Source organism: Astatotilapia calliptera, chromosome 20, assembly GCF_964374335.1.
Source record: "Astatotilapia calliptera chromosome 20, fAstCal68.1, whole genome shotgun sequence".
In the NCBI taxonomy this organism is placed as follows: Eukaryota; Metazoa; Chordata; class Actinopteri; order Cichliformes; family Cichlidae; genus Astatotilapia; species Astatotilapia calliptera.
Window position 1 is genome coordinate 18,612,501 of NC_137441.1, and position 20,277 is coordinate 18,632,777.

The 20,277-nt window shown below is 37.5% G+C and overlaps 1 protein-coding gene across 1 annotated transcript in view; it reads right to left on the reverse strand.

The window, feature by feature from the left end:
* foxp3b (forkhead box P3b) overlaps positions 1–19,528 on the reverse strand; it is a 23,434-nt gene extending 3,906 nt beyond the window's left edge. Inside the window, exons 1-10 of the mRNA XM_080294712.1 lie at positions 18,120–19,528; positions 9,753–9,865; positions 9,240–9,278; positions 8,216–8,306; positions 7,573–7,741; positions 2,162–2,254; positions 1,439–1,526; positions 956–1,024; positions 682–835; positions 331–407 (exon numbers count right to left, since the gene is read on the reverse strand). Coding sequence (XP_080150838.1) covers positions 331–407; positions 682–835; positions 956–1,024; positions 1,439–1,526; positions 2,162–2,254; positions 7,573–7,741; positions 8,216–8,306; positions 9,240–9,278; positions 9,753–9,863 — 891 coding nt within the window. The 5' untranslated portion in view covers positions 9,864–9,865; positions 18,120–19,528. The remainder of the gene's footprint in view (positions 1–330; positions 408–681; positions 836–955; positions 1,025–1,438; positions 1,527–2,161; positions 2,255–7,572; positions 7,742–8,215; positions 8,307–9,239; positions 9,279–9,752; positions 9,866–18,119) is intronic.
* Between the last annotated feature and the right edge of the window lie 749 nt (positions 19,529–20,277).

Genomic DNA, 20,277 nt, shown 5'->3' on the forward strand with positions numbered 1-20,277 from the left:
TATAGAAGTGTATACTTTAGAACAGGGGTCGGCAATCTCAGTCCACGAGGGCCGGTGTCCCTGCAGGTTTTAGATCTCACCCTGGGTCAACACACCTGAATCACATGATTAGCTCATTACCAGGCCTCTGGAGAACTTCAAGACATGTTGAGAAGGTAATTTATCCATTTAAATAAGCTGTGATGGATCAAGGACACATCTAAAACCTGCAGGGACACCGGCCCTCGTGGACTGAGATTGGCGACCCCTGCTTTAGAGCCTTGAGAAATCAGGGACCAGTTCAGATCAGACCAACTTCACAAATGAAAATAAAACATTAGACAAACTCACCCATCTTATCAAGTATGCATAGGTGTAAGGAGGCCTGATGTTGTTGTATTTGTAACACTCAATACTGGGAACCAAATCTATAAAAGAACAGTGGGCGTTTCTCATCAGTTTGTCCCATCAAACACACTTCTTTGGATAATGTGCTTTTGAAACATATTTAGAGATAAAACACAACATGCAACAAATATACAGGTACTGCACATTTCAACTGTCAAATGTAATCATTTATATTAGCTAATAAGCTCTAATAGCATTTTATCTGAAAGAACATATGTTATGGTGAAAACGTAATGTGCATAAAATAGTAAAAAAGTCCATTTGTGTGTGAATCCTAGTGAATTTCACTGTTACCTGGGAGGAGATGATCAGAAGCAGTAGGTCTGTTGCCATGCTGGACCAGCTCTTCCAGATGTTTGGTGGCCCACTGTTGCACTCTGTCTCCACTGGTAACCTGAGGCTGCGGCAGGAACAGAGGAAGGCTGTATTGCCACTCAGAAGCTGCCTTCTGCATATAATGATGAAGGTGGATGTGAACAGACACAGCCATTTATTTTCTCTCCAGAAGAAAAATAAAGCAATATTTCAAGGAAATTCTTGTTTTTACTGTCTTAGCATGTAGACATACCGAGTCAGAGTATTTGTCCTCTGAGAGATGAAGTTGCATTGCAATGAGTTTCTGTTTTTCCAGAATGAGCTGAAAAAAGAGAATTCCCATATATCACTGGATTACTTCTATTTTTAGGAGTCTGGATAACCAGGTTCATGTGTCTACTCTTCATTGCTTCTGTGTTAAAATGCTTCGTCTCAGATTCATTTAGACTGATCTCATAATAACATAGTAAAATATAGAACATAACAGAAGACTTCACTATCAGAATACTGGCTCACTTATGGTTCTAGAAGTTTCTAAAAGCAGAATAGGATGCAGAGCCCTCAGTTATCTAGCTGAAACTTCAACTTTAACTAAAATGTTCCTTTTAAGCTTATAGCTACTGCGAGATTGAGTAGGTTCGAAAGAAAAAGAAACTTGTATCTATTTTTGGACATATTTACACATGAGCATTCATACAGCATAGTGCTGCTGTAGCTTTGTTTCTCTGGGTTCTACCTGACTTTCCATGTACTGAACAATATCCTGCTGGACCCTCCATTGAGCAATACTTCTGTCACCATGTCCGTGTTCAGAATGAAGATGCCTAAAAGACAAATTGTCACAGGGTATATTCAGGGTTAATACAGGGTTTAAAAATATCCAGAGCTTCCTGCCCTTTGTAAAAAGGCCTCAAAATCGAATAATTGGTTGTGTAAAGACAAAGAAATAAAACTAGACTTTTGAAAACACAAACTACGTGAAACCAAATTTATTGTAAATAAATTTCTATAAATTTCTATAAATATAAATTTAGAAGACTGAAATCGTCCTTTTTAAAACAATGCAAATATCCAGTAGAATATCCTGGAAAATAAAACCCACACGGTCCACAGTGGGCAACTCACTGTGGGGCCCCAGTAATGGCATGACATTTCAGGCCCAATGACCCCACCATGGGCAGCCCATGGTGTGGGCTGCCAACACTAAGCACATAGGGGCCTGTTGTGGGGCCCATGCAGACCTGCAGTGAGCCCATAGTATGCCAATGCCAATCAATGAATAAATCATTGACTGTTGTTGTGAATGGGTGCTATATAAGTTGAACTGAACTGAAATGGATTGAATTAATAAATGCTACTAGTTTTGTTGTGTCCAGAAATGAGGAAATAGCCTTTTCCAACCCTGCCACGCCACACACACACAAAAAATGTATTCATTGAATTAATGCACAGTTCTTACTTCAAGAAACTAGAGAAGTCTTCAAATACTGCTTCACAGCCAGGCCATCGGCAGAGCCCACTCATGAGCAGAACACTGGTCCCCTGTGGGATGCTGGAGGAAACAGAAATGTTTCAGTGATGTGAGTGTGACAGTCAAGAGTGTAAAAACATAACGCACCAAAACCAAGACTTCCAAACCATTTTCTGCCAATCTGACTTTTGATATGAAAAGTTTTCTAACCCGTATATTCAGGATTTATGCATTGCAATGCTATGTGTTGCATAAAATATGCTAACTGCAATATGCAGATACAAAGGACTGTTGTTTTCGGAGCAGGGTATGAGCCATTTTTTTCTTAAGCTGTCCTATAGGTAAAGAAATATGAGACAGAAATAAAAGTGAGACAGACAGAACTCAAAAATGATAGCTATAAACTGACGTCTTAATATGAGGTTCAAAAAATAATTCTTGTGGACCAACTTGTTCCAAGTACTAGCAAGGGTTAGGTATCAGCATAGCCAGCTGACAGGGTGTGATGAGCAATTAGAGACAACTAATTTACTAACAAGTCTATGAACCAAATTTAAATGAAAAAAAATTAATCGTTATTAAAGCCCTGACTTTGGTGATCACCAAATAAATATATAATTAAGTTGTTTACCAGTTTAAAAGACGGAAAAGTAATCACAAGTCATTTAAGAAATGGACACTGAAAACCTACAAAAATGAACACTTTTTCTTTATTCATGAACATCCAGGGATGATTTGCTTTTTACTTTTTCAATCTACTCTTTCAACTGTCCTAAAATGCTGTGAATATTTTAAAAATTACAAACTTTGTAGCCAGGGTTATAAAGATCGGCCATATCTATTGGAACTGAAAACAAAATAATATAAATTAGAATCATGATTATTGAAAAAATAGCTGTTACATAATGAGAGTTAAAGACCAGGCTCCACCCACTAAAATTAGATAAAAATTTACAACAACTCTTATGCTACATCTAAAACATGAAATATAATGTCAGTCACAAGAGATCACATGTTTGTCTTGGTGTAATATGAACCACCAGCTCAACTTACCTCCAGTCTTTGGGCTCATTTTCACCACAGCCAAGTGCTCATTTTAGTGAACCAAAAGTCTATTTTTTTAATGTGCTGGCTTTTCATCAACATACACTACCAGTCAGAAGTTTTAGAACACCCCAATTTTTCAGTTTTTATTGAAAATTATGCAGTTTAATGTCTCATTGCACTCTGAAATGAAAACATAGTACAAAAAAGCAATTACAGCCAAAATCAATTTATAGACCAAAATGTATTCTAAACTTTTGACTCATCAAAGTAGCACCTGATATAACAACTGAACACAGCCTTGGCATTCTTTCTACAATAGAAATTGAATATTCTCCCATATCTGTAGCAGAAGTTCCCATAAACGTGGACCTTGTAGGTTGCTTTGCTTTCACTCTTCTGTCCAGTTCATCCCAAACCAGCTCAATGGGGTTTAAGTCTGGAGACTGTGCTGGACTCCATGTTTTCAAGCTCACCACCTTGTTCTTTGTTCCTGAGGTAGTTCTGGCACAGCGTGGACTTATGTTTTGGTCATTATCTTGCTGTAGGATGAATCCCTGACCAACTAGGTGCATACCAGAGGGTCCTGCATGGTGCTGCACAATGCTGTGGTTTTGGTTCAGGGAGCCTCTCACTCTGTACAAGTCACCGACCCTGGATCCAGTAAAACAGCCCCAGACCATCATCTCACTGTGGACCCATCCTTTTACCTACTCAACGGTGTACAAAGATCCTGTGTGATGAACCGAAGATTTCAAATGTTGATCCATCAGTCCATAATACCTTCTTCCAGTCTTCAGTAGTCCAATGGTGGTGTTTCATGTCCCAGCCAAGCCTCTTTGTCTTATTCTGACGTCTGGCATTCTTGCTGCAACTCGTCCTGTCAAACCTGCAGCTCAAAGTCTTCTCTTCACAGCTGAAACTGAGACTTTCTTACTACGACCACTATTAAGCTGTGCTTGAAGCTGTTGTCCTGTCAGCCGCCTATCACATAGCTGAGAACTCTCAGCTCTCTCTGTTAACTTGTCTTCTGATTCAGTCGTGTCTTTGGGTCTGCAGACCTCTTCCTGTCAAAGTTTCTGAGCCTTTGGATGTTGAAGGAAACTATACTCACTGACACCTTGACTTTGCAGTTTCTCTGTAGGACAGGCCGACATTTATAAGTGTTGTGATGGTCTGTCTCTCTTCCATTGTTAATCACCTTTTTCCTCACCATTTTTGCAGCATCACACTACTTTCTGCAGTACAATACTGTTCAACTGATGCTGACCAACACTTCTTTTATGCAGACAGAGGGGGTTGGAAGTAATCCAGAAAAGCTGGAACACCTGTAGGAATTAGTAGCACCAGCTTTCAAGGCTTGATCAAGCTCCATTTTTGCAGAAGAGCTTTAAATTGTTAATACATTTTGTGTTCCCTGAAAAAGACCTTTTGCATAATTCAGATGTTAATTTTTCAGTTTAGGGTAACCTTACTTTTTTTTTTTTTTTTTTTACCTCTGGCAGTTCACCAGCTTTGTATCATTTCAAACTATTCATTGTACTTGAATGACTTGAACTACAACAAATAACTGGAAAAATTGGGGTGTTCTAAAACCTTTGACAGGTAGTGTATGTGATTTTGATTTTATGATGTAAAATCATGCTACAACAGCTGCCGTAGGCTCCTGCTCCCTGTGACCCATAAACTGGATAAGCAGAAGAAGATGGATGGATAACAACAACTGTGCATGATTGCTGTGCAAGTGGTACCCCGCTCACTCTCAGACCTGGGGTATGAGATACTGTTGATTTGTCAAATAATGGGACAATTCCACAGCTTCTACAACCACCTTTAGCAGTAGTAACTTGCAGTAACTGAGTAATTGTTTTCTGTACGACTTTAACAGTCTCTCACATTATTATAGAAAATTGAGCTTATTCACAGTTTTATTTATCTATGAACCCAGAATCAGTTAGTTAAACAATAGTCAAGTTGTAAAGACATAAAGGCCTAGATGACCTCTAATTTTTTATTTCTAAATTAAGACAAACTGAAGTTATTGTACTCGGACCTAGAAGTCTCCAGTCTTCCTGGAAGACAGCGAATCATCTTAGAGTTATTTTTGATCATGATATGCCTTTCGATATGAACACTAAACAAAGATCTAGAATCTTTGTTTAACAAAGCAGACAAAGTAAAACTAAAAAGCTGGTTCACACATTTGTTACTTCTAGGCTGGACTACTGTAGTTCCCTGTTATTAAAGCTCACTGAAAAACCTTTGATCTAAATTGCTGCAGAAAAAGTGCTGACAGGAACTAGAGAGAGCATACAGCAGGTAAAGTAAGTACTGAACACTTCACAAAATATTTTCTGAAGGTGCTGTTGAGATGACATTCTCACCAGATGTCAGTAACAACCATTCCAAAAACATGCAATGAAATAAAACCATATGTCAGTAGATGTCCATAAATGAAGACATATGTAATAATAAGAAATGAAACATGAGTATGAAACACAGTGAAATGTATTTAATACTTCATAGAAGAGCTTTTTTTTTCAAGAGTGATTTTGGGCCATTCTTCCACACCAACAGTCTTTAAATCCTGATGGTTACGTCTATGAGCTTTAGTTGTTTCCATTTGGATTCAGGTCAGGTGACTGACTGGGCCATTTTAGCAGCTTTATTTTCTTTGGTTGAAACCAATTGACAGCTTCCTTGGCTGTGTGTTTGGGATCACTGTCTTGCTGAAATGTCCACCCTTGCTTCATCTTCATCATCCTGGTGGATCGCAGCAGATTTTTGTCAAGTTTACCTCTATATATTTTTCTTTGAATTATATGAAGTGTGCCAGTGCTAAATGCAGAAAAATAGCCCCACCCCATGATGTTCCCACAGCCAAGCTTCATTGTTAGTATGGTGTTTTTGGGGAGCTTTTCAGTGCGTTTTGACCTGCAGACATTGCATGTATTATTATTATTATTATCATTATTATTATTATTATTATTAAACAGTAGCAGTGACAGTCAGCAGTGGTGAGCATGCACACATGGCATACGGCCATGGCAGTTGAGTGCATTACTTATTGTTTTCTTTGAAACAATAGTACCTGCTGATTCTCTTGCACAACTCTGCTGATAACTCTTTTCACTCCTCTGTCTGAAATCTTGCAGGAAGCACTTGTTTGTGGCCAGTTTATGATGAATGATGTTCTTTTCACTCCTGAATTATGGCCCCACAGTGCTCACTTGAACCTTCAGTAGTTTAGAAATTCTTCAGTAGTCAGTGGTACATATGCTGCAACAATGTAGTTGTGAAGCTCATTGGTTTTACCCATCATGAGATGTTTCTTGTATGACACCTTGGTAATAAGACACCTTTTTATAGGCCATCATTTGGGGCCGAACCAGCGCTGATATAAATTTGTAGTGGCTCATTACTAATTACTCATAGATTTCAGCTGATGTCATTCCATACTGTTTTCTTCATGTGTTCAATACTTTTTTCTTTTTTGTCATTTCTCATTATTACACATAAGTTAATTTAATTACATCTATTGTTCAATTTGCATGTGTGGATTGGATGGATTGTTACCAACATCTGGTGAGAATTTTATGTCAATAGCACCTTAAGAAATATACTTACTTAGAAAATTGGTGAATTGTGTTCAATACTTGTTTTACACATTGTATGTTTCTTATACTGGCTTCTCTTCACTGGCTCTCTATTAAATCAAAAATCAAATTTAAAATCCTTCCTCCTTACATACAATAATAATCATGCCCCATCTTATCTTACAGTAGAGCATGCTGCTCTCAGACTGCAGGCTTACCTGTGTGTATTTAACAGTAGAATGGGAGCCTTCAGCTTCCAGGCCCCTCTTCTGTGGAACCAGCTCCCAATTTGGATTTAAGAGACAGACAGCCTCTCTGCTTTTAAGATTAGGCTTAAAAGTAGCTTTTTTGAAGCTTACAGTTAAGGCTGGATTAGGTAAATTTAGTCGCCTGCAGCTGGGGGACACTCACCTTTTTCCACTATACACCACTACTGCATGTCATGAAATTTTGTCTTCTTTTTCCCATCGTTGATTTCCTGACCTGTCTCTCTATGCTTCCCTGGTCTCTTTTCTTTCTCCTTACCCCAACTGGTTGCAGCAGATGGCTGCCTCTTCCTGAGCCTGCTCCTGCTAGAAATTTCTTCCTGTTAAAGGCGAATTTTTCTATCCCTTTATTGTAAAATACTACCCATGGGTAACTGTCGGATAGTTGGAGTTTTCTCTCTTAAATTGTAGGGTCTTTATTTTTACAGTCTAAAGCATCTTTGAGATTTGGCACAATGTAAATAAAATTGAACTGAACTGAATTAATTGTTACCCGTCATGAAGCCGGGCCTCAAGAGAGGTCTGCTTTTGAATGTCTCCCCTCCTCAAGGAGAGGAAATGATGGCTCGATGTGGGAGAAGAGCCCATGTGAGGTGAAGGTTCCTGAAGAATATGGCATGCATCCACCTCTTCCTTGCAAATGGAGACTGCTGCACTGCTTTCTGGATGCAGCAGGGGAAGAAAAGATTGATGTAGATTCTTGCCATACAAAGTGAAACCTAATACTATATGCTACTGGTGCTACACTACCTAACTGGTATATTACTATACTAAAAAAAATTCTTAAGACCTAAAATAGAGCACCAGCATCTTACACTCAGCAAATCATAGAATTAACACATGTGTCACAATGTCATAACAAGCACAGGAAAAAAAATCCTACACTTAATTTAAAAAATTAGCATATAACACTTGTAAACAAACAAACAGACAAAAATATCCTTAGTTTCAGTATTTCATATGTTGTTTTTTTGTTAAATATGGAGCTTATAAGTTCTGCATTTTTAATACATTCTGTATTTGTCTCTATAAGTTTATCTTTTACTTTAGAGAATGATTGTAAGACGATTTGCATGCATCAAATGCAAATCGTCTTCTCCTAAAGTAAAGCAAAAGACATTTAAATATCTGTATACCACGTCGTTGCCTGTAAGCGACTGGAGAAACGTGACGCAGAACTGATGGTCTCTGCTGCTTCTGTCTAATGCCTTCCATACTGCTCCAGCACTGGAAAGAAAAAAGTATTGATATTGTTTTGGCTGTAACATAATACAGTTTCCTTTTAATCGCTAGGCCTCATTCAAAAACATTTTTTATTTGTTTGGGGTTTTTTTTTTCATTTTTTAGGAAGAAGTGATGTTTAACATTTGATAGTTTACTAACAAATATTTGTAACAAACTGTTTGCCATTTGTTTCTGTGAATTATAGCGAATGACTAATATCCTGCATACACTACAATGGGGCAAAAAAGTATTTAGTCAGCCACCGATTGTGCAAGTTCCCCCACCTAAAATGATGACAGAGGTCAGTAATTTGCACCAGAGGTACACTTCAACTGTGAGAGACAGAATGTGAAAAAAAAAAAATCCATGAATCCACATGGTAGGATTTGTAAAGAATTTATTCGTAAATCAGGGTGGAAAATAAGTATTTGGTCACCTCAAACAAGGAAAATCTCATTTTCTGTAATTTCCCTGACCAGCATGGAAGGGCAGTATGCAGCAGGGCGTGAAGTCTGCAACTAGATTAGGCCCAAGCACCCCTGTAGCCTCATCAGCTGATTTTAAATCATCAGTTTTTTGAGGTTTCCCTACTTTCCTTGATGACTGGGTGCCATCACTTTGCTTCATCTCAGCTAACTAGACTCGCTGAACCTGATTTGTTGGATTGTGCTGCTGTTGGTGGCTTCTGGAATTATCTGAGAAATCATAGAGCTTCCTTTTTTGGTAATTTTACAAACTGTCTAAGAAGACAGTCTTTCAACTTTACTGACTGAAATTTGTGTGTATTATTATAAATGTTAGTTAGCACTACAGTGCTTAATAAATTCATTAGACCACCTGTCATAAAAACAAGAAAACACAAATAGTAATTTGTCAGAAATGAGTTTAAACTAAAAATTATTCTTATTTATTAGGCAAATAACAAACTCAACTCACAGTTTTAGATCCAAATTTGAGCCGGCACTCTGGACTTGCCTGAGATGTCAGAAATTAATCATACATGTGCATTAACATTTTTTCTGCTTTTTTCTGAAAGTTCATGCGACAATAATTTAAAAATAATTATGATAAAGAAACATATAACTTTTTAAAATAAACATTATCTAACATTATATCCAGTGTATACAGTTTAACCAACTACTACAGCTCCCAACTGGAACATAAAAAACGCAGATTTTTGATAATAATAAAACATCATTAAACTTTCTCTTGTTTATTTTAAGCTTATTTTCACAGACACTATAATAATAGATTTCATAAATCCTTCTTTCCAAAAAGCTTTGACGCTGTGCAGAATTTAAACACTGACACAAGACAAATCACATTTCCTAGTTTCAAAGTTTGAAATGTCATCTTTGTATTGTTTATGTTACGTAGGCTTTAAATGTTTAGTAACTGAAGTTACTGAAACAAGTTTATTCCAATTAAGTGATGTTATTTGTTACATACCTGACTTCCTGACACAGACATGGGTGGCTCTTCCATCTGTTTGATGCTATCAAGTTGGCGTTCGACTTTTTGTTGTCCAAATTTCATGTACTCATCAGAAGTCTCTGGCATTTCTTAAGACACAGAAGACACATTAATGCCTCACTAGAAAGACTTAGAAAACCACATTTTATCATGGAAGTTTTGTCATTTTCTCTACTCCATGAGGGTAGATTCAAACACTACAAATAAGTAAAGTGTGTTACAAAATGTTCCTTTAATTTAATATATCTGGGAGACATACTGACATATAAACAAACTCTGGCTATTATCTGTAGAATTAACACATAATAACAGTGAAAGAAAACTGCAGCTCTGAACAAGTTTTAAATCACTGCACTCCCATTGTTAAATATTAGGTGTGGATTCTTTTCTTTAGTTGCAAGCATCCTAATAAGATGCTAAGAAGCTGGTTTTAGTTTAAATTGTTTGAGTGATCAAAGATTCAAAGTGCTTGGAACTTCTTCAGTACTCAAAGAACTCAAACCACCAAAGTTTTTTAATAGCTATGTAAAACACTATTTATTATTTAATCATTTTTAGAATGTGACATGATTCTAACGGCAGTCATATGACTTACACCATTCTGGCTTGGGCAATTCCCAGCTTAACAAGTTCTGCAACAAATGTTGGGGAACCAGGTCATATTAATGAAAATAGACTACTGGAATAAGAAACACTGACAAGGACAGAGAACATGGAATTGATGGAGTGCTACTATAAGGACTGTTCACAACAGGAGAGGTTACACGCAAAGCATATAGGAACTTTGGATGAGCAGAATACCAACGTCCACACTGATCAAGAAGCACGTAGAAGGTGAGTGCTATAACATCAACAAAGGAAATATAATATCAACACTAGAAATACAAAGACTACAGCAAAGTGGGAACAATACTGAGCAGTATGGCTGTTTGGTTGAAACAAGATCACTACACAACCAATGATAAGCCTTGCTCATCTCAATGAGAAAGTTCCTAGAGGACAGGAAATCAGCCAATTACACATCTATATACTCAGCTGGATCAGCAGCATCAGGAGACAGATGCCCATGATGTCAAAAGATGAGCACCATTTCCACAGAGGCAGGAGTCACCCCAAGCTAACAGGACCCACGTTTCAGACTGTGCAAAGGTGCCCTGGAGACTTTTTAGCACACAGCAGTGGGACAGGTCTGGACTGGGACAGAAAAATTGGCTCTGATATTTTTGGTGCAGGAGGCCTACAGCCGATTGTCCAGTTTAATATGTGCACATATTTGTGAAATTCTTCAAAGCAATAGTAAAGATGAGTAGCACAAGCAAAAATGTGAAATAGAAGAGAATAAGTAGGTCAAAGTAGCAAAACAGGCAGTAATGAAAATGAATGAATGAAGATTATGCTGTTCTCACCTCTAAATTTAACAAATCAAACTCCCAAACAAAGGGTTGCTCCTGTGTGTGGGCATTTTTACAAGCAGCCAGCTGAGCACATCCAGCAAGAGGATTACCTCAATGTGACTTCAACTTCCAGAGGGAAAGCCTCTGATGTCTGCCTGTGCTTATGCACCCCAAAGCAGTTCAGAATACCTTTGGAGTCTTTGTGTCAGATCTTGGAATGGGTTTAGGATAGGGAATTTACCTCAGAAGTTAGGTAGGTATTGTGTTGCAGCAGCCCATTAAATATAAAATACAAAAATGACACCTCGATAAATCAAAATATGATATGATACACTAAGAAGCTTAAATATCAAATTATTGTAGGAGCAGTGGGATGAGTTGGTAAAGAGTTCCTGTATCAGTCACTGACTTTGTTATATGAGGTCTTATATCTTTGACACTCAGCTAAAGAGAGGAGCAGAACTTTCAACTGAGTTGCATCCAACTGGCAGGCACAGCTGCCAGTCAGACCTGTAAAGCAGTGAGGTCTGACAGAGTCCCCTGTCCATACGGTCTTTAACTCTGACATTCAGAAGAATTTCACCTGTATCTCAGGCGAGTGTTGGAAGTCTGCAACTTCCTTGCTGGAGGAAGTACAACCTAAAGAATTGTGGGAAGCCACGTCAGTTAAACTGAAAAAGGTCACTGGGATAGGTAAGAAATTCCCTTGTGAAAAGGAGCCACATTTGGATGAGAGTCATCCCAAGTTACCAAACGCTCTGGATACTCTGGAGCTTATTTAGTGGGCATGCCTCTTCAGTGTTTTGTGGAGGTGCAGACTGGAGCCCTGGTTGGTTCTGATAGTCAAGAAGAATACCAAATTAGAGGTATCACGGCCACTTAATCATCCACTTACATACTTCTATAATCAAAGTGAGAGCTGTGCCCTCATGCTTGGCACAAAATCAACCATATTTTCAGTGGGTACTGGACTCTCCCATGGTTGTCCCTTGTCTCTAGTCTGTGACATTCATGCACAGGAGGGAACTCCATAGCGCTCCTACCATTTGTGAGTCTTGTGCTTATTTATGGCTTCTAATTTTGTTGAACATCTGATGTTTAACGACATCAGATGTTCAACAAAATTAGATTTACAGATTTACACATCAGATTTACAGATTTACAGGCTCTGCCAGTCTTGTATTTTCAGAGACACATGCCACAGTCTCTTCCCCCATTGACAGACTCCAATGTCTTAGACTACAGATATCTCTTTTGTTCTAAAGCTCCACTGTGAGGTGAAGAGTCATTTTAACCAAAACTGCTGCATGTAAAGAACTGTATCAGATAAAATACTCAGACCAGCCATCAGGCATCAACAACCAGGCTGCTTTCAATCAGATTTCATTCAGACTGAACTTCACTAGACTGTCTTGAACATGACTACATGCCGAAATGCTTTGAATTTCTGAGATAGTTTGATACATTTAGTTTTACAAGTATCATTTACATATCTTGAGTAACCACAGTCAAAAGTCAGTAGGGTTTTGATAAAAGTTTAAAAAAAAATTAATTATAGCAATCCTCAAAAAAGCTAAGCTACTTCATGAGTAAGTTCCATTTTTATTAGACTTGATTTTGAAGAGAAAAATGTCAGACCTCTGGTAGAGGACATGAGACGACTTTAGGAGGACCTACACATAAACACACTGTGTGTACGTGCCTGTGCTCAGTTATATTTAACAGAGACTGTTAAAAATAATGAAGTTAAATTCAATTAATAATATTACAACAAATCCTGTCTCAAGGTTATTCAACTGTTTGCTAAAAACCCTGGAATAAACAAGTCAGAGTAAAAGATTGCTGACAATCTTCCTACTTGGACAATACTTCAGGGATTTTGACAGTTTGTATCATTTTGTGGCACCCTTTCTGCCTCAAAATGATACATTTTTATTGTATTTCTACCTTTTGCTTCTGCATTAAGTAGGAACACATAGAAAAGCAAAGAAGTTTGAATGTAATCTCAGAAGCGTGTGATTGTGTGAAAAGTCTCCAGGCAATGAGAATCAAGCATTTAATACAGCCATGAACACATTAAAGGCTCAAGTATGTAAAGTCTTTCCTGCAGCAGGCTGTGGTTGTTCGCAGGTGCTCTCTCTCTCGCTCTCTCTCTCTCTCTCTTTCACACACACACACACACACACACACACACACACACACACACACACACACACACACACACACACACACAGATAGCATCAACAAAGAAGTCTACAGAACGAGTGGGAAGCTGTTCTACTTTCATGCTGCATGGTGACATATCACCTGCAAGCAATGGGACCTGCTTTTTTCAAATCAGACAATATTTTTCCTGGAGCAGCACTTCACTACGTGATACTCAGCAAATGTCTGAATGTTTTTTTTTTAAAAACTGTTTCAAATCAATGTTGAAAAATACTGTCATTCATTTCACCCTTTGTTTATTTAATTTAAACCTTTTTAAAGTCCGTAGCTTGGTTACATGGTCATGGTTACAATAACACACACCTGGAAATATTGAATATTGGTCTACCCTTTAAAGTTCAGTGTTGATGGTTTTCACCCCCTCTTTCTTGTTATTTTCTGTCAACTCTAGAATTGATTTTTTTGCCTCTTGTGTGAACAGCCAACATATCTGGCTTTTGTGTGTTATATCACTATGCCCTATAGCTGAATGTGTATACAAATCTGGTAAGTGGAGAAATACACAGAACCACTGACAGTTCTGTGTCAGCGTTTCTGTGTGAAAGTGAGTCCATCACCATAACCTCTGTAAACAGCATTAAATAGACGGGTACAGAAGTTGTTATGGAACTGTACTTCATCTGGTTTTGTTAAAAATTAAAGTAAGAGCTATATTTGAGTCACTGAACCTATTCTTTTATGTTGTTGGTGCTTTTTGGAGCATTTTAATGGAATTTGCTGACTAAGAATAAAATGACTTGCTATGTAGTACTGGCCCGCCAGTGTTCACTTTTACTAAGTATAATTTATGGATGTGTGTTGTTGTTTCTTATGACATGTGTAAAAATAAATCACTGTGGTTATATTTTTCCATAGAGTGGACACACTAAGTGGCAAAATTCAGACACTTGTCCAGTTTGTGGACCATGTAGGACAGTCTTGATACCAGTGAATAGACTGGTATCTTTTAGTCAAGCCTCTTTCACACACTCTTTTTTTAGGCCTAGGCACTTTTAAGGTAACAGTCACGCACACTCATGCAGCTGCACTGGGGGACAATTCAGGGTTCAGTACTTAACCCAAGGATTCTTGGACAAGAGGAGCTGGGAATTGAACCACCAGGATTTACATACCAAGTCACAGATATGTTGTCTATTTAAGTTGCGATGAAGGCCACACGCCAAACTCATCAGGCAATTAAGTTACTCTACAACCTAGAAGCATGCTTGAGTTTTGACATCTTCTGTCTTTCTGTTCTTCTCTGTTCTTCTCTGTACTTCTTTCAAGTGGGTGAACTTGTGCCAAAAGCCCCTACAGTGTTAAAACCCAGTCTCAAAGATGAACATCTTGTTAAATATATTCTTTCCCCTTCTGCAAGTTCTGCATGTTCAGTTTGGGTCAAAAGACAGTATCATGATAAGTTACTGGGAAAACGAGTCAGTCTTTTTAGGCATGCTTGATTTTTCACAAGCTTTCTCCTGAGAATGTTTAATACAGTCAGAGCCTCGGTATTTAAATTTCTAAGACATTTCTTTGGTTTTAATTTCTTCCATACTTCCAGATTTACCACTGGAATAAATCTTAATAAATTACGTTGGCACAGGACTCTTATCGAAATGACATATTTTTAAGTGAAGCAAGTAATGTTTACAATCAACACGGAAATAAGGTACGCACATTTTGGGGGGGTCTGATCCTTTCTTTCAGTTATTGTATCAGACTGAAGGGAAGCGTCTGTACAATGAGCCAAAACAGCACACATACTGAATGTCTGATGCAAATGCACACCCACAACAACAGGAATTCAGTAGAAAGTAAGAGCAGCAGGTTTGTGGCTTCTCAGTGTCACCTTTCATTCTTGTTTTCTTTTTCAGCTTCATCTTACCTGGAGAGGACCATTATAGTCTGCATCTGTTTTGTCAAAGTGAGGAGAATTTTAGTCATAACCCCACACTAAATATAAGAGATATGATGCTTCATATTTGCTATTTCCTGTCTGGATATTTCATTCGGCCACATTATAGCATGGAAAGTTGCAGATGCCTCATACTGGTACTACTATGAATGTGTGGGTTTACTACTCTCATACTCCCATATCTGAAATAAAACTTCTCAATTACATTGATACACTGAAATCAGCGAGACTGGTGAAGGGTTAATCATTTGTATTAGTATCAGTAAGTACAATGATTTAGCATCTCCTGTTGTTTTATTTAATTCATTAAAATGGCAAAGTTCCCATCTTTGCGTTCACATGAATTTGCCTGAAACACACTTGACAGTAAAAAACAGACCTAATAACTGAATGTCAGATGATGTTTTAATATGTGAATGGGAGACTGGAAATAAATCCAGTGCTTTTTTATTCTCTGCCTGCCTCATACAGCAGGCTGAATTTAAAAAATAATAATAAAAAAAACACTAATAAAATCTTAAGTCAGGTCTTTTTAACATAAATGACTAACTGGTCAAAACTCTTTCACATATCATCAGAAAGTCAGATTCTATTATAACAGACTCGTTATCTCAAGACTTCAGTTTTCTATCAGAGTGGGTTTTCTTGTTCCTCTCAACGTTCAGACCAAGAGGTGTGATGCAGATAAACAGATTTAAAATGAACGGAGGAAAAGGAAGTAGGCCTACACAGAATATTATTGTCATGACTAAAGCTCTAGTTTTTGCACAATAGCACTGATAGCCTCATCGCGGCACTAGATAGCACACACACACACACACACACGTATATAACAGATGTGGAAAATTGCAAATGCTGAAGTGTTTGTGTTCCCGATTCCTGCCGACTGACTTTGAAATTGTGAGCAGTCCACCTGTCCAGTATAGAATCAGCCTCTTTCCCAGCAGCAGCAAAGAATGGCTCAAGCCCCAAAACAACCTTCCCCAGTGTTATAGTTTCACCAAATGTGATATTTGTATGTTTCACTTTTCTGACACTATTCCATAGCTCAGCAATTATTAGATTATTATATAATGATTACAAGATTAATACATGATTTAGTATGCAGAAACCAGTATTGCATATTGCATATGTAAGATGTAAATATGACTATTTTTTTAAAATATTAATGCCTTGAAGAGAATATTTGTATGAGACATACCCTGTTTTATAGAAACTGCACTACATTTTAAACATCGACTGTAAATTTCATGTGATTTCATGTTCAGTTAACGCAGGGCTTTTAAGTTGATCCTCCTGTTTCGCTAGCTAGCATATAACTTGTGATTTCAGCAGTTCTATTGGTCAGTTAGCAATAAATCAGACTAAGATAGAAGAGCAGAATGAAATGTGTTATTAGAAAGATGCTCTAAGCCTTTCACAGCGGTAATACCACTGCACTGTTATTTCCTGGTTTCAGCTAACAAGATGGCTGCAGCTTTTACAAAAGTCTGGAGAGGAGTTTTCACTTTTGTGCCTTTTTTTATTAATAACTCTTGTAACTCTCCTCATCCATACGTCCAACACTGTATACAAGTCTACAAGTTCCACAACAACACACCTCATATTGACAGAACAAAGAACATGCTCTGGGTTATGTTAGTTATTAAAAAAACAAACATCTAATGTAATACAACACACCAAAATCATTTCCAAACCTTAACACACACACACACACATACACACACACACACACACACACACACACACACACACACACACACACACACACACACATTTAGCCAACACATAAATAAAACGTGTTTAATAAACATTATGAACGTCTCGATGTACTTTGTGCCACTAACGTGCAGTAAATGACGGAGGATGTCATTCTGATGCTAAAAGACTGAGAGTGAGGTAGAAATGAACTTTAATCATTTATTACATGAACACTAGGACAAAAAAGTCCAACTGAATGCTTCAGTCCCTGAGGGCACAATTGTTTAAAAAAACAGAGTCATTTTAGTGGCCTGAAGAGTCCTCACTTCACAAAAAGTAAAGAACAAGATTTTTTCAATCTGTTTTGTATACTTTTAAATAAATAAATGTTAAATACATTTAAATACATTAAAAAAACATTAATATTTTATATTTTATGTATTGACCCTACAAATGAGAAGATAAAATGCTTTTTCTGTTCACTATTTCATAGCTGAGAAACTGCACAGTAAAATGACCATAAACTCTTTCTAGAAACATTCTGTAGATGAAAAAAAAAAGTTAAAAGATTAATACTGCAGTTTGGGGAAAATGGATGAGTGAAATTGCTCTAAACTGTTCAAATCTCTGAAACTGAAATGGGCTCAGGTCTATAAAAAGAGAGAGCTTGGCCACACACGTCCCGCTGTGCAACAGGACCTCTCTGTCACCATTTGATTTACCTCATCATGATCGTAAGCTTTAATAGTGCCAAATGTTTTAGTGTGTGCGTTTTTAAACCGCATGCATATATTAACATATCAAAGTTAAATGCACTGTAGTATGAAATCGTCACCTTTGATGAATCTCAAAATTATCATCTTAAATAGCTTCCCAAAGATTTCTGGGCCCTTCATCCTAACGAGATGCCCTCTCTGTTTTCGGTGTCTGTGTATCTGTGTATCTGTGTATATGCTGCTTTTGATAAAATTTTGATTTGAAATATTTGGACTGACTGTACATCCTTGTTGACTGAGTGTTGCCATCATCGCAACGTTTTTAAAATATGCTCTGAACATCTCACTCTGCATTGAGTCCAATTAAATAACTTTTGAAAATTTATTGTAAAACAGTACGATTTGTGCTTACCGGAGAAGCGTATGCAGAACCTCCTCCTTGCCACAGTCTTCCTTTTCTCAGGTACTTCGAGGGAGAAATGATTCAAGGGGGGAGTAATTCCACAGGAAATATGGTTTTCAGCAACTACGACTTCAAGATGTATGACAGATAGACCTTATTTTGAGGAAGACTGCAAAGTGTGGTTGGCAACACAAGAAAAAAGTAAAAAAAAAAAAAAAAGTTATATTTCACAAAAAACCCAAACAACCCAACAACAAAAAGAGCACATACAATTTTCAGCTTAATGTTTAATTTTACTCAGCAGCGCTGTGCTTTTTTGTTTTAAAGGAAAATATAATTAAATGTTAAATATCAGAATCAATCTTGGACATCTTGACCTGAAATAAATGTTTCTGGTACTGCTTTATGTACAAAGACCAGAATAAAAAGATACGTGTTCAGCACTCACCTGACTATCTGAGAGCACGAGGACACATCAAAGCAGCACAACATCAACTTATATTTATACCCAGAGCAGGAGATGGGGTAATGTAAAGCTCATGTAGTCAGCAAATCAAAACACACCAAGAAACTGCAACAAAAACATTTCCAAACTCTGCTGTGACAACCTAAAAAAAAAATCTGTCTGTTGGAAAGTAAACTGTTTTATACCTGAGCAAAAAGTGCAAACGGATTTATGAAAGGTTCCGACAGTTTTGACAAAATAACAACTTTTTCCGTCTTCCCACATAGCTCACCTTCTTCTGTCCATTCTTTCACGCAGGTTATGTCTTTATTCACCAGTCAACAGCACATCAGCATGACAGGTCTTTCAATTTAGGCTTGCACCAGAACTGCAATACAAGTGTGCAAATTTTAAAAAGTGACATTTAAAAGTGTTTTTCAATCTAAATCTATGAGGCACGAATGAAACAGGAAAAAAGTGAAAAACTGCTTTTCTAAGGAAGCACCTCTCTTCTTCTTAATGGACATTTTCAATGAATCAAACCCCAGCTTTGTGTCTGCCTTCTGGGCATCCACTGAGTCTGGAAGGCAGACCAACGGCCCATCCGTGAGGCAGATATCTAAACCACATCGGGTCTTTGCAGCAAAATGCCAAAGAGCAGAATTCAAGTAAAAAAATGTATTAAAAAAACAGAAAGAAAGAAATCTAAAATTGTTTCATCACAAAGAAGCATGTCACACAATCTGAAAATACATCTATAGAAGTAATAATTCCTATTTTGTGAGTGTGAATCAATTCTTCACTGGTTCAGATTGGTGTGATATTCTTGAAGCCTACAGGACTCTGGACAGCGTGTCTATAACACTGGAACAGGGTTTTCGGTGAAGTTGAAAAAGCAAACATGTACTGCAAAATGTCAGAGATTTGCATTTATTAGTTTAGTTTCTACATGGAATCAAGACCACATTCCTTGTTTATGTCTTAAAAGTAACACAAGAAGAATGCAGATTTTTAAAAATATTTCTTCAAATTTAAGTTAAAAAACTAAAAGTAGGGCTCATGAAATTGAAAATTGACATTTCGATTTACATCAGACTGTAAGTTAATGATGTGTGACTAGAAAATGTGTTTCCTTCCAGTAATAGTACATATATGTGCAGCATGGGAGTGCCGTCCATGCTTTATTTGACAGCTTACTCTAATCTATACAGCACTTTGTTGATCACTACCTGGAATTCCTGGTTTCTCTGAGCTGCTATGTCTGTTTATTGTCTCAGTGCTGAAAGACCACAGGCTTTTTTTCCCGGTACATACTATGTACATTCCTCTGTCTGTCGTGAAAGTAAAGCAGTTAAGGTTCCAAAAAGCAGACCATTTCTGCTTGAAGGGTTTTTCTTGTTTCCATCGATTTTCACACTCAACTTGAGGTCTTTCATTTCAAAAAAGAAAGTGTAGCCAGATGACAGCAATGAAAGGACTCAGCAGTTCCTTCAGGTCTGAACACCTGAAGGAACTGGCTTATTTGTCCTTCCTCAGTGATACAGATATCTGCTGAAAGGTATGGCTTTGCACGTATACCTGATGCTGCAGTTATACCTGAGCTCAAATATGAGTTAGTACCATCTCTTACTGTGTGAGTAATGTTCTCGTGTGAATATTGGCAGAGTGAGAAAAGCTTTGATGACTGTACTTTCTCATTCCACACATGTCATTGTGATGAGG